This window comes from Citrus sinensis, chromosome 2 (assembly GCF_022201045.2).
Source record: "Citrus sinensis cultivar Valencia sweet orange chromosome 2, DVS_A1.0, whole genome shotgun sequence".
NCBI classification, from domain to species: Eukaryota; Viridiplantae; Streptophyta; class Magnoliopsida; order Sapindales; family Rutaceae; genus Citrus; species Citrus sinensis.
Window position 1 is genome coordinate 29,542,236 of NC_068557.1, and position 13,138 is coordinate 29,555,373.

At 33.1% G+C, this 13,138-nt stretch overlaps 1 protein-coding gene across 6 annotated transcripts; it reads right to left on the minus strand.

The window, feature by feature from the left end:
* Positions 1–6,685: 6,685 nt before the first annotated feature.
* On the minus strand, positions 6,686–11,563 carry LOC102619838 (uncharacterized). 6 transcript variants are annotated; one of them, XM_006467801.4, is made up of 5 exons: positions 10,635–11,560; positions 9,050–9,114; positions 8,670–8,747; positions 7,558–8,170; positions 6,686–7,371 (listed from the first exon to the last, which is right to left on the minus strand). In XM_006467801.4, exons 1-5 carry the CDS (start codon positions 10,779–10,781, stop codon positions 6,841–6,843), a joined length of 1,434 nt encoding a protein of 477 aa, XP_006467864.2. In that variant the 5' UTR covers positions 10,782–11,560; the 3' UTR covers positions 6,686–6,840. The 6 variants fall into 6 exon arrangements, with proteins under 6 accessions (XP_006467864.2, XP_006467865.2, XP_052291446.1 ...); XM_006467802.4 differs by having other exon boundaries at positions 9,050–9,099; positions 10,635–11,557; XM_052435486.1 differs by having other exon boundaries at positions 8,670–8,792; positions 9,050–9,099; positions 10,635–10,697.
* Positions 11,564–13,138: the final 1,575 nt, after the last annotated feature.

Genomic DNA, 13,138 nt, shown 5'->3' on the forward strand with positions numbered 1-13,138 from the left:
AGAACTTTTCAGACCAAAGTGAGTGATCTACATCTCTCTCCCCGGTGTTTTTAAAAATTATGTTTTATGGGGCGATAACATTTGAGTCCTCCAATTTTTTAAGCTTTCTCAAATAAAGAAACTATTTGTTCATATAATTCAGCGCGTCCCTGAATCAGAATCCAAATCATCTCGAGATGACCAAAATATCAAATTGTGACGAACATAATATCATTAAATACACCGCGTTTAACTTGATGTCCCATGAGGGTTGGACCTATTTGATACAGATAGACAAACTATATCCTACTTGAGAAATTATAATAATACAACACGGTATACGACTACGGGGGGAAAATATCAACAACACTGTCGCCGTCTGTCTTACTCAACTTTTTAATGTTTTTTAAATAATAATAATTTTTTTTTAATGTATTTATCTAATATGTGCACTCGGTAAAGGCGAGGATTTATTTTGCTGTCACTTATGCCTTTTTCAATTTAGTGCCGGAATCTTTGTTCGCGTTGTTACCGTCCCTAGATAAAGTAGAATCTCATCAAAGTTGTTAATTTTAATTAATTTACTGTATTTTACATATTTAATATCCTCTTAATAAAATAAAATAATTTATCTTAATTAATTGATGCGGGCGCCAACCACTTGGGCTTAGCCCAAGTGACTAGAGTCATTCCCTCACAAATGTGAAGGAAGGGGTTCGAGCCTCCGCAGACGCATTGCAGGAGTTTCATTTAAATGTCATTCTTTAGAGCCCCAGAGCTGGTGTGAAGGCAGTCTTTCTCCTAGACTGGGAGTTTGACGTCCCTCGAATATTTGAGAGGGTTAAAAAATCTGAGCGGTGCCATATCAGCATAAATATCAACATATCTCAGTATATATATATATACATGATTGTACATATCAGTTATACTCTCATGTAATATGAGTTGTAATTTGAACAATAATCTCATGTCATAAAAAAAAAAAAAAATTGCTGCGGGCGCCCAAATAAGAAAAAGAATCCAGCCTTTTGTTTTGTATCTTTAATTTGGCCTAGATATAATAATTTTATAAGGGTGGGCAAAACCCATATTAATCCAACTTCGAGTGCTTATCAAATGAGTTCGGACAACTGGGTAATAAATTATTTAACATCGTAAAATAATATTCCACACAACAATTTTTTTTTAAATCAATAAAAAGGTTCGTTGTTGGGAATGGGAATCATTTTGTTATCCCTTCTTTATTGATGCCAATAAGCATTTTTAAAAATAAAAATGCGAAAATCAGGTACTTTGATTTATTAAATTTAGAATTTGGACATCGTATTTGATTTTATGTAGTTTGAAAATAAATAAATAAAAACACCGTTTGATTTATTAAATTTAGAATTTGGACATTGTATTTGATTTCATGTAGTTTGAAAAAATAAAAATAAAAACACTGTTTGATTTATTAAATTTAGAATTTGGACATTGTGTTTGATTTTATGTAGTTTGAAAATAAATAAATAAATAAATAAAAACACTGTTTGAAAAGAAGAAAAATTGAAAACATGAAAGACTTTGCTGTCATATGAGCTGTTGATTGGCTGTAAATATGTACTAGTTCATGGTTTCTTAGAGTTGGTTTCGAATATTTCCTTTAATTGATATTGGTCCTACAGCCGACATTTATTTATAAATAATAACTTTTCCTAAACAAATCCAAATTTTATTACCCAAGCATATATGGTCCTTTTATTAGTCAATATTTACAGTACGGAAATCAGTATCTAGTCACTATATTGCCCAAACAAAAGAATTCGATAAATTCCGTTTAATTGAATTTCGGATCAAATATTATTTTTTTATCTGAAATAATTACAAATTTTATGTCCAAATATGTTTTACAAGCTCGATCCCATGCATGTTCATTGAAAAAATAATAAATCACATAATTTTAAGAGATGAAGTGAGTGATCGAGTTATTAATTTTTAATTTTTGTTAACGCATCAATCAATGAAGGTCTCGTCATTTTTTTCGTATCAATTGAATACAATATAATTATTTCGTATGATAACGTAGTTTGAAAATTATAATGCTGCTTAATTTAGAAATTTGAAGTATAAATTGATTTAGTTTGATAGGACTAGATTGACATTGATATTTATAACCAGTGAATCTGGATAGCTTTTGAATGGATTTAATTAGAGAATAATGAGGAGCAGGCAGTGGGATCTTTCGGGTTTCCAAATTTATCAGAAGTCCCTGCTGCCAGAACAAGAAAATGACATCATAGCTTTTGCAATTGGATTGGATATTTGGATTACGATATGAAAACATGTGATAATTGAAATTTTGGATCCCACTTAACAAACAAACAATAAAAAGAAACTATTTTTAGAGTACGCTTGCATCACTTTCTTAGAGTACGCTTGCATCACTTTCTAGTAATATAATTATTTTTTTCTTCATTTTATTACTTAATCTAAAACTGTTATTTTATTTTATTTTTTGGGTCTTAATGGTATCAAATTGTTTTAGGTAACTGAATTAATTTCCGATCTAAAATAGTGGGTCACCAAAAATTGACGATGTACCTCCATAAATATAAAGAAGAAGAGGTGGGTACATGGAGGAGCCACGTGACCCAACAGGCTACTATAAGTTAGGGCAAGAAATGGAGGGGAGTTGAATAATGATTAGAAAGAGAAATGGTATGAAGATTGGAAAGTGTAAGAAAGATTTTGGTAAAATTAGGGAAGCTAGCTACCAATTAAGATCCCACCACATACTTCATGTGACTTGGTTCCGACTTTTACCGCAACCGCACGTACATGTGCATGGTTGGTGGGTGCCGCTGTCGTCAATTAATGGAAATGCTGTTGCTTGCTTTGCTATTGGCCTATTGCTATTGCTATTGCTAATTCCACTCCGCCTCTTTCTGTCTTTTTTTTTTCTCTCTCTCTCTCTCTTTCCTAAGTAGGATATTTAGGCCACTTCGGCCAAGGCCGAAGTGGTGGGCTACTGCCCTCACAAGCATTGTAAGGGCAGCGGTTCTAGCCCCCACAAAAGCATTGTGGGGGCTAAATATTCTTTATATTTAAAAAATTCTTCTCTCTTGCGAAATGTAAGTGGAGTATGGACATCTTGTGAGAGGTTATTTGTCTGGGCATATACTTCATAGAATTCAATGTAATAATGTAAGTCCCAATCATATATATCTGATTGTAAATATCAGTGTAATATCTCTGCTACAATAGCAGTTGTTGTAAATATTTGTGTAATGCAATAATTTGATGATTAATCAATATTCAAAAAAAAAAAAAGATATTTAGATTGCGCCGTATGAGTATTATTATTATTTTCTTAATTATTTGGATACACTGCCATATGAGAATAGCATAAAAATGAAACAAACATGACAACTTTGTAAATTTGATGAAATATTAGTTGTTAGAATCTTTGTTAATAAATATATTAGACGATGTGCGGCGGGAGAAAGAATCAATCAAAGCACGTTGGTAATTGGTTGTCGCCATACGATATTTGTACGCTCAAATCTCAAAGCCATACGTCTCGGAATAGAATAGAATAGAAAGTTTCCATATATTGCCACCAAACTCACCCACCATTGGTACAACATTGTATACGCGTCAGTAATGGTCGTTAAATCAACCACCCCCCCCCCCCCCGCTTTTTCCCCCCCCCCCCCCCCCCCCGGCGTTCAATCGTCTAATGATTTTTGCATAAACTAAAATTAGTGCTAAGCGCCTCAGTGGGTTGCGACGCACAACAACATAAATTATTTAACAAATTACCCAAACTTGTATTTTTTTTTCTCTTTTTAAATTGCCATTTTTGAATTTTATATATTAATAACAAAAAAAGATAGAAATAATTACTACTGATAAATAATTTATTTATTTTATTTTTCTATATGTCTAAAAGATCGAAATTGTTCTACACGACATTAATTAATATATTCTCTATTTGATCGAGAAGTTTTATTTATTTATTTTGTCCATATGAAATCTATTATTTCATAAAATAAATCATAGCCCACCCCACCACATCAAGTTTTGGTTTGTATTGAAAGAGTGGAAAGACATTTTATAAATTTAAGCGCTTTTCATATCGGGGATTGGTTGAATGACTGGGGCCTTGGGGAGGTTGGGATTGGTTTTGAAGTTGTTAATGTTTAGGTGTCGATTCCTGTGAATTTTTTCTTTTAAAATAATAATAAAATGGGGCGGCCCGCGAGGGGAGGCTTAATTATTAATAATATTAATTAATTTATATTAAAAATGGCTCAAAAATGGTGAAATTTGTCTGAACGCTTGACCTGGGTTTTGTTTTGCACGTGGCACGCACCTAATGCCTTTTTATAGGAAATAATTATTTTAAGGAAATTAAAAAAAAATCGAGTATGGAAATGTGACAAAGCGATACATTTTGGATACAAAAACCAAAATAATAATAATAATAATAATAAAGAGAAAAAGAAAAAAAAAAAAAGGGAAGAGAAAATCGATAAATTTCATATTAAATAAAAGTGGGGTGGGATGTGGGAGGTGTGGGGGGAGGGGAATGGACATTAAATTTCCTGTTTTCTATATTGGAACCGACAACAGAGGCCGAAGTTATATTTGTTAAGATTAAAATCGAATATTCGTATATCCCTCTCCCAGTTTGATTGAAATGAATCTAATTATGTGTATTTTGTGTTACATGGTGGTTTTACATAATTTTAATCATGACTAAGAATATTCTTAAACCTAAATATAAGTCAAAATTACCCAAAAAAATGTTCGTGATTATAATTTCTTTTTTCGAGCTTACAACCATATCAACGGGCTTTATGATTATAAAATTCCAATATAATTTGAAAAAAAAAATATATATTCTTGATCACGCTACTACTCACAAATTGTGAGTTTATTGTTAATGCATCACGAGAGCATACATGATTAGACTGATTAGTAATTTCAATCCAATTCCAGGAGGACGTATGATTTTTTTTTAATTTTTGGGTCAAATTGGAAAGACTGATAATTCTTTACGGAAAAAGGAAACAGTACGATATAGTGAGTAGCCAAAAATAAAAGATTTTATCAAAATTGTGGCTCGCATAGCGTAGACTTCGAACAAAAGCTTTTTTATACTAGTAAATAAATTGCTTTAAAGAAGGAACATTAGCGTAGAGTCAGTAGTCACTTTTGACGCGTTAGAGTGTGCGTGACCGAGAGGAGACTAATTGGGCCATCAGCCAATTTTGGTGTGACAAGCAACGATCATATAATACAGTTCTTAACAACACGTTCACGCATTCGCATAATTTGTTTGAGTGAATGATGCGAAAAATTAATTTTGGCACGATTATGGCTTTGATCATAAAACATTCAAGTTGAAGTTGTGAGACAAAAATAGGATTGCATTTGCATTAAAAACCTTTAACAAATTGCTTACTGGTCCAAAGTCCAAACTGCTTCATAAACCATCACATCAATCATCGTAACGTTTCTCATAAGTTGCCCATAAATAACGTTAAGATATGACTTTGAAAGTTCACATAAGATTTGGAAACTTTCTTGGAAAAATACTACCAAAATGTCAATTTTAGATTTTTGTTTTTCATAAGATTTTTATTTCTGATTGTGATACCAAATTGACTGATATACATTATTGTCCAAAATATTTACCCTATTGACTGTACTGCAATCGGTGCTGTTGATGTATGTATGGGGGGTGGCTTTCTTATTATTATTATTATTATTATTATTATTATTATTATTATTAATTAATTAAAAAGATATTAAGGTTATCAGTTAGCAATTGACCAAATAAGATTCATATGGTGTGGCTCGATCCATCTTAAAACAGTTCTTTGATAAACAAAATTGAGACGGACTTGAACACAAGAGAAAACAATTGTTAGAGGTGATGCCAGTGACGTCATTTCGATAGTTAAGTCATGTATGTATTTTCTAAGAAACCTTAGAATCAATGAATAATCGAGAATTATGAGAAAAAAAGTTGGACTTATTTTGCTGAGAATATGATTAAGGAGCTTAATCAATTTTGCTGAAACCAACATGACTTTGTATAAGGACTAATTTTGAGGACATCTTAGTGTCTTTTTAAACATATGGCAGACTTTAATAAGCCGTTCCCCTCCTGAGGTTGGGGCTCTTAGGTAATTTAGTTATTTAACTTGAGTTTTTAGTCTCTCTAAAGCTGGACATGTATTATCAAGAAAACAAAAAAAAAAAAGACCTTGATGACAGCAAGTATTAATCTTTGATTAGCTCATTCAAATAAATTGATAAGTTTTTGGAGCAGCCGACCCCTCTATTTGGTGGCTCAAATTTCAATTAACTTAGTTTCATCTCTCACTCTTAGTGCATATGATTGTTAGTGAGATATTTTAGGAGAATTCCTGTGAAGTTCGCACCATGCTGACATGTAATAATTCTAATGGAGGCCCTGTCACTATTAACATTGATCCTCCATAACCTTAAGGTCTTTTGGGAGACATTTTCCACACTTTCTAAGTCAATACTAAATAAAGTAGCTCATGTTCTTTATTTGAAATCCTTTAATTTTCCCTTCTCACATTTTGTAACGACATATTAATCGTGGAAGCTACTGTACATGTGTCATGCTCTAATTGCATGAGCCAAATTTTGCCACAACAAAATCTGTCCTACTTCTACTTGATTTGAGTTAATACAATCAATTTTACAACTGTTGATCAATGTAAGCGTCGGTTTTGTACATCGACCGGACGACTGTTCCCATGTTACAGAATTTTTAAAGACCGACTAAAACTGAGGTTGTGACTTTGAAAAAACAGGAGACAGAAACAATATACAACATTGTCAACTTGCTCGACTTCTCTTTCTTCCTCTCGTCGCACTTTCTGCTCTTTGGCTAGCATTTGTGCGTCCAACTTTTCTAGACAAACTTTTCTTTGTTAGGGTTAAGGATTCCATTGATGAAGGGGAATCAACATTACTAGGTTTTTTAGCCCTGCTTAGAGGCTTATCGGCAGGATTTCCTGCGTTGGCTGCTTTTAATGATAGTTTGCTTCTGCCGGGTCGAGCAGTTCGAGGTTTCACAGGAGGTTTATGCAAAGGAGAGCTCGGGGAGAGGAAGGAAGTTGTAGGCTTGTTACCATATTCATTGTCCTTGAAATATTGTCGCATGGTTTTTAATACGATGGTTCTGAGTAGAAACGCAGATTTGTGTTCACGCGTGTTCTTAGAATAGAAGACCACGGCGTTATTAGCAAGTAGCAGCAGGTCCCGGAAGAGTTCCTTTATTGACATGATGGAATGGCTGGAAATTTTTGATCTTATGGTGTCGACATCCATGTGTCGCAAGATCATTTTCTTGTATCTTCCTCTTTTCTGTTGAGAAAAATTCAAGAAACAAGGGTGAGCTGATTCAATATATCAGTACAAAGCCTTTGTTTGTTTCATAGACTTTGACACGCAATATGTAAACTTAAAACTAGGCCTGTTTGGACAAATGACATAAAATAAGGCCAAAGCATGAGTGCATTTCTGAAATGTGTATAAATAAATTATCTTTACCTGGCTATCAAGACGATGACGAAAAACAAAGGCACTTTCATTTTGCGCAACAGATTCAAAAACACCCTTGATATCATCAATGCTATCCTTCCTCAAGCTTCCACTTTGATCATCAGCACCAGAAGATCTAGCAAACTGACCAGATACAGGGGTCGAATTTTCTTTACGCCGATAGACGGGTTTAGCATCAGGAACACCCAGAAAGTCGCTTTCTCCGACACTGCCTTCCTTGACATCCCTACTACAGTCCTTCCGCTTTCTCTTCCCCCTTCTCTTTTTCAAGCTCCCTACTTGTCCTCCACAAACAATCGCTGTTATTTTCTCAGAGCTTGAAACCTTCTCTTGCTCGGAAGACAATAAACCCTCTGTCTTAGTCTCCATCTCTTCAGCTGCCACTGCTGCTGGGATCTGAGATACAGGTGACCAGTGTGTTCTGGTTTCTCTTGTGAAACTACCAGCAGATAGCCCATCTTTAGATGTCTCTTTACTGGAACATACAACTGCATCGGATTTCTGACATGGTACAGGTGATTCTGTCTGGCTGCAGTCATTGTCGACTTGACAGTCATCGCCTCTTTCAGCCTTGAGAGTTTCAAGTTTTGATTCCAGAGACCTGAAACAGACTAAATGAATAACTCTAGCACTAGAAAGGAAGCTGTGTGACAACATAGACTGCAAATAAACAGACCGAAACCACAATCAAATTTCTGAAATAGTACGCAGCATTTGAAGGAAATATTAGGAGCTGATAACAAACAATTAAAAAATAATCGAGGTCTTGGAAGCACATTATATCAGAAGTCAAATTTAATATTACATATTTCCATTAATTTTAGCCGATCTATAGCTATCACATTCCCCACTCACTGGGATTCAATTCACACCAATTGTTATTTCTTCAACAAAATTTTTAGATGCTATCCACAAGCCAGCACTATAATTATTCCTAAGACTTATTAAAAACTCTAGGAGGCTGGAACTCATGGTCAATGTCAGCAGCAAATTTTTTCTTTTGGAGGAGAGCTTCATGAGGTCATGAAACAGATAGAAAAAGTGCTACAGTAACTGTATGATCAATACAGCTGGACTGGGAATAAAGATAAATTACTGACCCAATTGAATTTTCAGAAAGCTCTAGAGCACGCTTCAGTTCTGCCATTCGTTGCTTTCGTAGCTCCTCAAACCAAGCTCTAAGGAGAAAAACATAACATTTTGTTTAATAAATGCGATTCATCCTGTTTCAGAAAGAACCCAACTGAAATATGCCAGCATTTCAATTAATTCAGATTAACCCAAACCGCCACCACTCCCCACCCCACCTCAACAGCAAACTATTTCTAAGTCAAAGCAGTGAGCTGGAATATAATTGAACCCGAGAATGATTAAAAAGATTCTCTTTTTGAAAAAAATACATTGGTCATTAGGTCCATGAAGTAAGCAAATAGAATTATGTTTAAAGCATCATAAATCATGGTGATTACAGAAAACTTACTTGCATCCATAAAAACGCTGTTGCAGGTCCTCATAGTGAGCTTTACACATCTGCGATCCGGCAAACTAAATTGAATGTCAAGAGGCAAGGAAAATGGGGACCAAGAAAAGAGTGTATAATATTTTTCATTCAGAGAAGAAAAATTTAATCAGAAAAATTGATAGTGGGATTATCGAAATTAGTTATCTAAGATGAATTGTAATATTAAACAGAGACAGGCAATAACATGTAGGAATTGATAGGGAGCCAGTGTACCCCTTCCCCATACCCACATTTTTCAATTAAGCAACTAAGCAAGTTTACACTTACTACTAGACCCAACTACCAAAAGCTGGTTGACACCGATCTTGAACAATTAGGTAATATAACTTCAAGAATTCAAATATACAGAAAATTCATGATTGATGTCGGATATATAATTCTGGTTTCATCAGTTCAAGGAAAGAACAAGGTGTAAGACAGGATTTTCATGATGTACTCCAAAACCCGGTCACTATCTTCAAGTTCAGATTGAAAATATAAAGCAAAATTAACTCTCTGACTCTCACTCCTTTATTCTTTAAAGTGAGCTAGGAATGACCTAAGAACATAGACGTCTCAGCTCTAATCCACTACTACTGTACTATCATCCTCAAATATTTATAAATAAATATCATTGTCTCCATTTTCTTGCAAGCTCACTACTCTGCTTTTATATCAGCTGTGGACAGGCTTAAACTATAACAAAATGTATGTAAGTACAGCCAAGCCAAGTGACTCAATTCGCATGCCATTAACAATAGTCAACCAAGGAAGATACCGCAAACTCATATGACTTAGTAGAGAAGCCATTAGCCATCAAACTTGATCAAACATCGCAGCCAAGCAAGCAAGCACATGATTCCCATATGTATCAGCCACAACACATTGGTCAAAAGTCAAAATGTAATTGCCACATAAAATACGTAACGAAAGACTGCTCGATTATGTCATTATCATCTACACTTTCACAAAAATATTAATAAAATACAACAAATATCAACGCTCTTTCCAAAAGAATATTTCTTTTAACTATTATTTTCAACCTAAAATATATTCCGAACCATATATCTCTAATATCCCATTTGTGCCCACAACGTTTTTTTATTTTTTTTTTTCGATTGACTCGTCCTGATCCCGTCCATGTTTTCTTCTGCCTTATGATCCCATAAAACATAAATAATTAAAAAAAAAAAACCATTACACTTAACTTTTATCCATTAATATTTATTTCCTGCAACATTCAATCAACAATCATAAAGGGCAATTTGGGGCCTCTACGAAATATGGGGCGAACACAGGCGGTGGGCCCCGGCTGGTTAGAAGGGGAAAATCAAAGGGTGAAACAATAGACCAACCAAATACGAAAGATTGAACTTACACAAAAGACAACATCGTATGGAACAAAACTGGGGGAAGCTTATCTCCCGAAAAATAAAATACATAAACAAAAACAGTCACATCAAATCATTTAAAAAGGAAAAAAAAAGAAAAAAAAAGAAAAAAAAATGAAATGAAAGAAAGAAAAAGAAATGAATGTTCTTATCATTCATTGAAAAAAATTGACCTCAGGGGTGACGGTATACGAGCAAACGGTTCGGGCTCGGAGCTCCGCGGCAACAAGGTTCCAGTCTCGCGTACCGTGCCGGAGAACGGCCCCACCAAGTAGCAACTCCTCCCACGTACCCCACACCTCTATCACCTCCGCCCCCATTCGCACCGTCCACGTGCACGCTCCTGATCAATCGATCACCACAACCACCGCCGGTCCCTCAAATTTGAATTCTTTTAGAAACAAAATATATTGAATTAAATTTTTTAAAGGAAAAATAATCACCACCTGTTTTGAATTCGAAATTCTAAAAAGGGGGCCAAAAAAAAAAAAAAAAAAAAAACTCAAAAAGGGAATTCACAAAACCGGAATTGGTGATGTGGGTTGGAGAAGGAAAGGTGGTTTGGAGGGAGAATCAGTTAGTTCTGGGTTGTTAAGGCTGTTTTTTCCTTCTTCTTTTTTTTTCTCCCTCTTACGATGTTTTGCGTGCGTGTGTAAATGAATTTTTTTTTTTAAAAAAAAAAATATTGGGAGAAGAAGAAAAACGAAGATTGAAGTAAAAATTGAGTTAAAAGAAAAGAAAGGGAAAAGAAAGAGAAAAAAAAAAAAAGAGGGGAGGGTTAACGTGAGACAAGGGGTTGACTGATTCTATTTTCTATTTGTTTACAAGTTATTGTTTTTTTGAAACAACAAAAAAGGGATAAGGAAAAGGAATGAAAACGTTGAAAGCAAAAACAAGGTGATGTTGTGTTGTATGTGTATTAATATTATTATTGTCATAAATTATGAAGTGGCAGCGGGGAGTTAATTAATTAAGGAGATGAAGAGTGGTATAATTTTGTTGTGATATGAAGACATCATCCCATGATGCTTTTAGGTACATTTTAGAAATTGAGAATCGAAAGATAAGATGAGATGATATGACACGGTGGATTGCCTTCGTTGTAGGCTTATATATATATATATATCCTTTTATTTATTTATTACTATTATTATTCTTGTGAAATCACCTGCAGGTCCTTCCAATCGTGTCTCTTTTAAACTAAAAATAAAAATAAAAATAAAAACAAAAGAAAATTACTACGTCTTTGATTTTTCTTAAATAATAATTCATTGGACTGTATGGTCCTCTAAATTTACAAGTAAAGAAGTGCGGATGGAGCAACTAAGGTCCTTTTAGGAATTGAAGTGTTTTTATAGTTGTTATGAAATAAAAAAAAAAAGTAATTATGAAATAAAAATTAAAAATTTATAGAAAATATAAATTTTAAATAATAATTTTGATAATATTATTAAAAATATAATAAATTTTTTATGATACAAGTACAAAAATTATATTAACATAATTTTTAAGTTACAATAATTAATATTTTTTAAATATTTTGCACAACTTCAATTCCAAGCACACTCTAAATACTTGTGATTATAACAAAGTCACAAAAAGAAAGTGCAACAATTCATCACTGTTGGTTCATTTCGAGGAATTTTGATCTTGCATTTCTTTAAATGGTTTTATGAGTTTAATTAACCCATAGCTTTTCCTCTATGGGTCGTCAAGTTCTTGTTGTCTTTATAATATGACTTCTACGACATCATAATGATATATGGAGTTATTTCAGTTAACATGGGTTCTAAACCTCATCATTTATTACATTAATTATGTCAAATCATTAATCAATCATGATTGAGTACTCAATCTAAAATTGTGGTAGTTTAATGGCATTGTGAAGAATGACATTTGCCTCTTTCTAACCATCTTTCAACCCTTTTTTTTTTTTCCTTCTCTCTCCTTTTTTTTTTTTTTAACCTCCATTTATTTCCCTTTCTCCCTCCCCCAAATCTCTCAATAAGAATAAAACAAAGTTCACATCATCATATGATTGATTGGCCTTAGCCCAATTGGCCAACAGATTTTGCCACCAGTTGTAGATGAAATGACACACGGTTTACTTTCACATGAAAATGATATCAAAGCAATTGGCTTTGAGTAAGTTTATTTTTTAACTTAATGACATAAAGTAATTTAATTTGATTAATTAAGTTAATTAGAAGTGTTTGTTTTTATAATTTAATATAATTTTTTAAATAATTTTAACTTAATAAAATAAGTCAATTTTTTTTTTCTTTTTGTAAATGGAGAAATATGAATCAACCAATTAATTTTTAATGTAAAAAATATCCCAATTTTATTATTTATTTTTTTATGTATATCTCAAAACCTACCTACACGTTTACCCATTAATCATCTTGTCTTTTTTTTTTTTTTTCTTTTTTTCCAGCAGACAAGGAATCCCTCCTCACTTTGCTTCTCTCATCAAGATCTTAAATCTCTCATTATCAGTAATCAAATGTGTTATTCTTAAGCTTTTTCATGTAACTATATAATATATTTTCTTTAAAAAAATTATATATTATAATCCTAAAATCATTATATATTCACTTGAATATGGTTTTGCTTATATATGATAAAATATTATGGTACTTATGTTCTTTGAGATATATATATATTGTTTATTCAA

Coding starts and splice junctions, on each gene's coding strand:
- LOC102619838 (XM_006467801.4), bottom strand. CDS start 10,781: ATGGGGGCGGAGGTGATAGAGGTGTGGGGTACGTGGGAGGAGTTGCTA. Junction 8,171..8,669: donor CTTTCTGAAAATTCAATTGG/GTCAGTAATTTA, acceptor AGTCTGTTTCAG/GTCTCTGGAATCAAAACTTG. Junction 7,372..7,557: donor GTCATCGTCTTGATAGCCAG/GTAAAGATAATT, acceptor TTTTCTCAACAG/AAAAGAGGAAGATACAAGAA.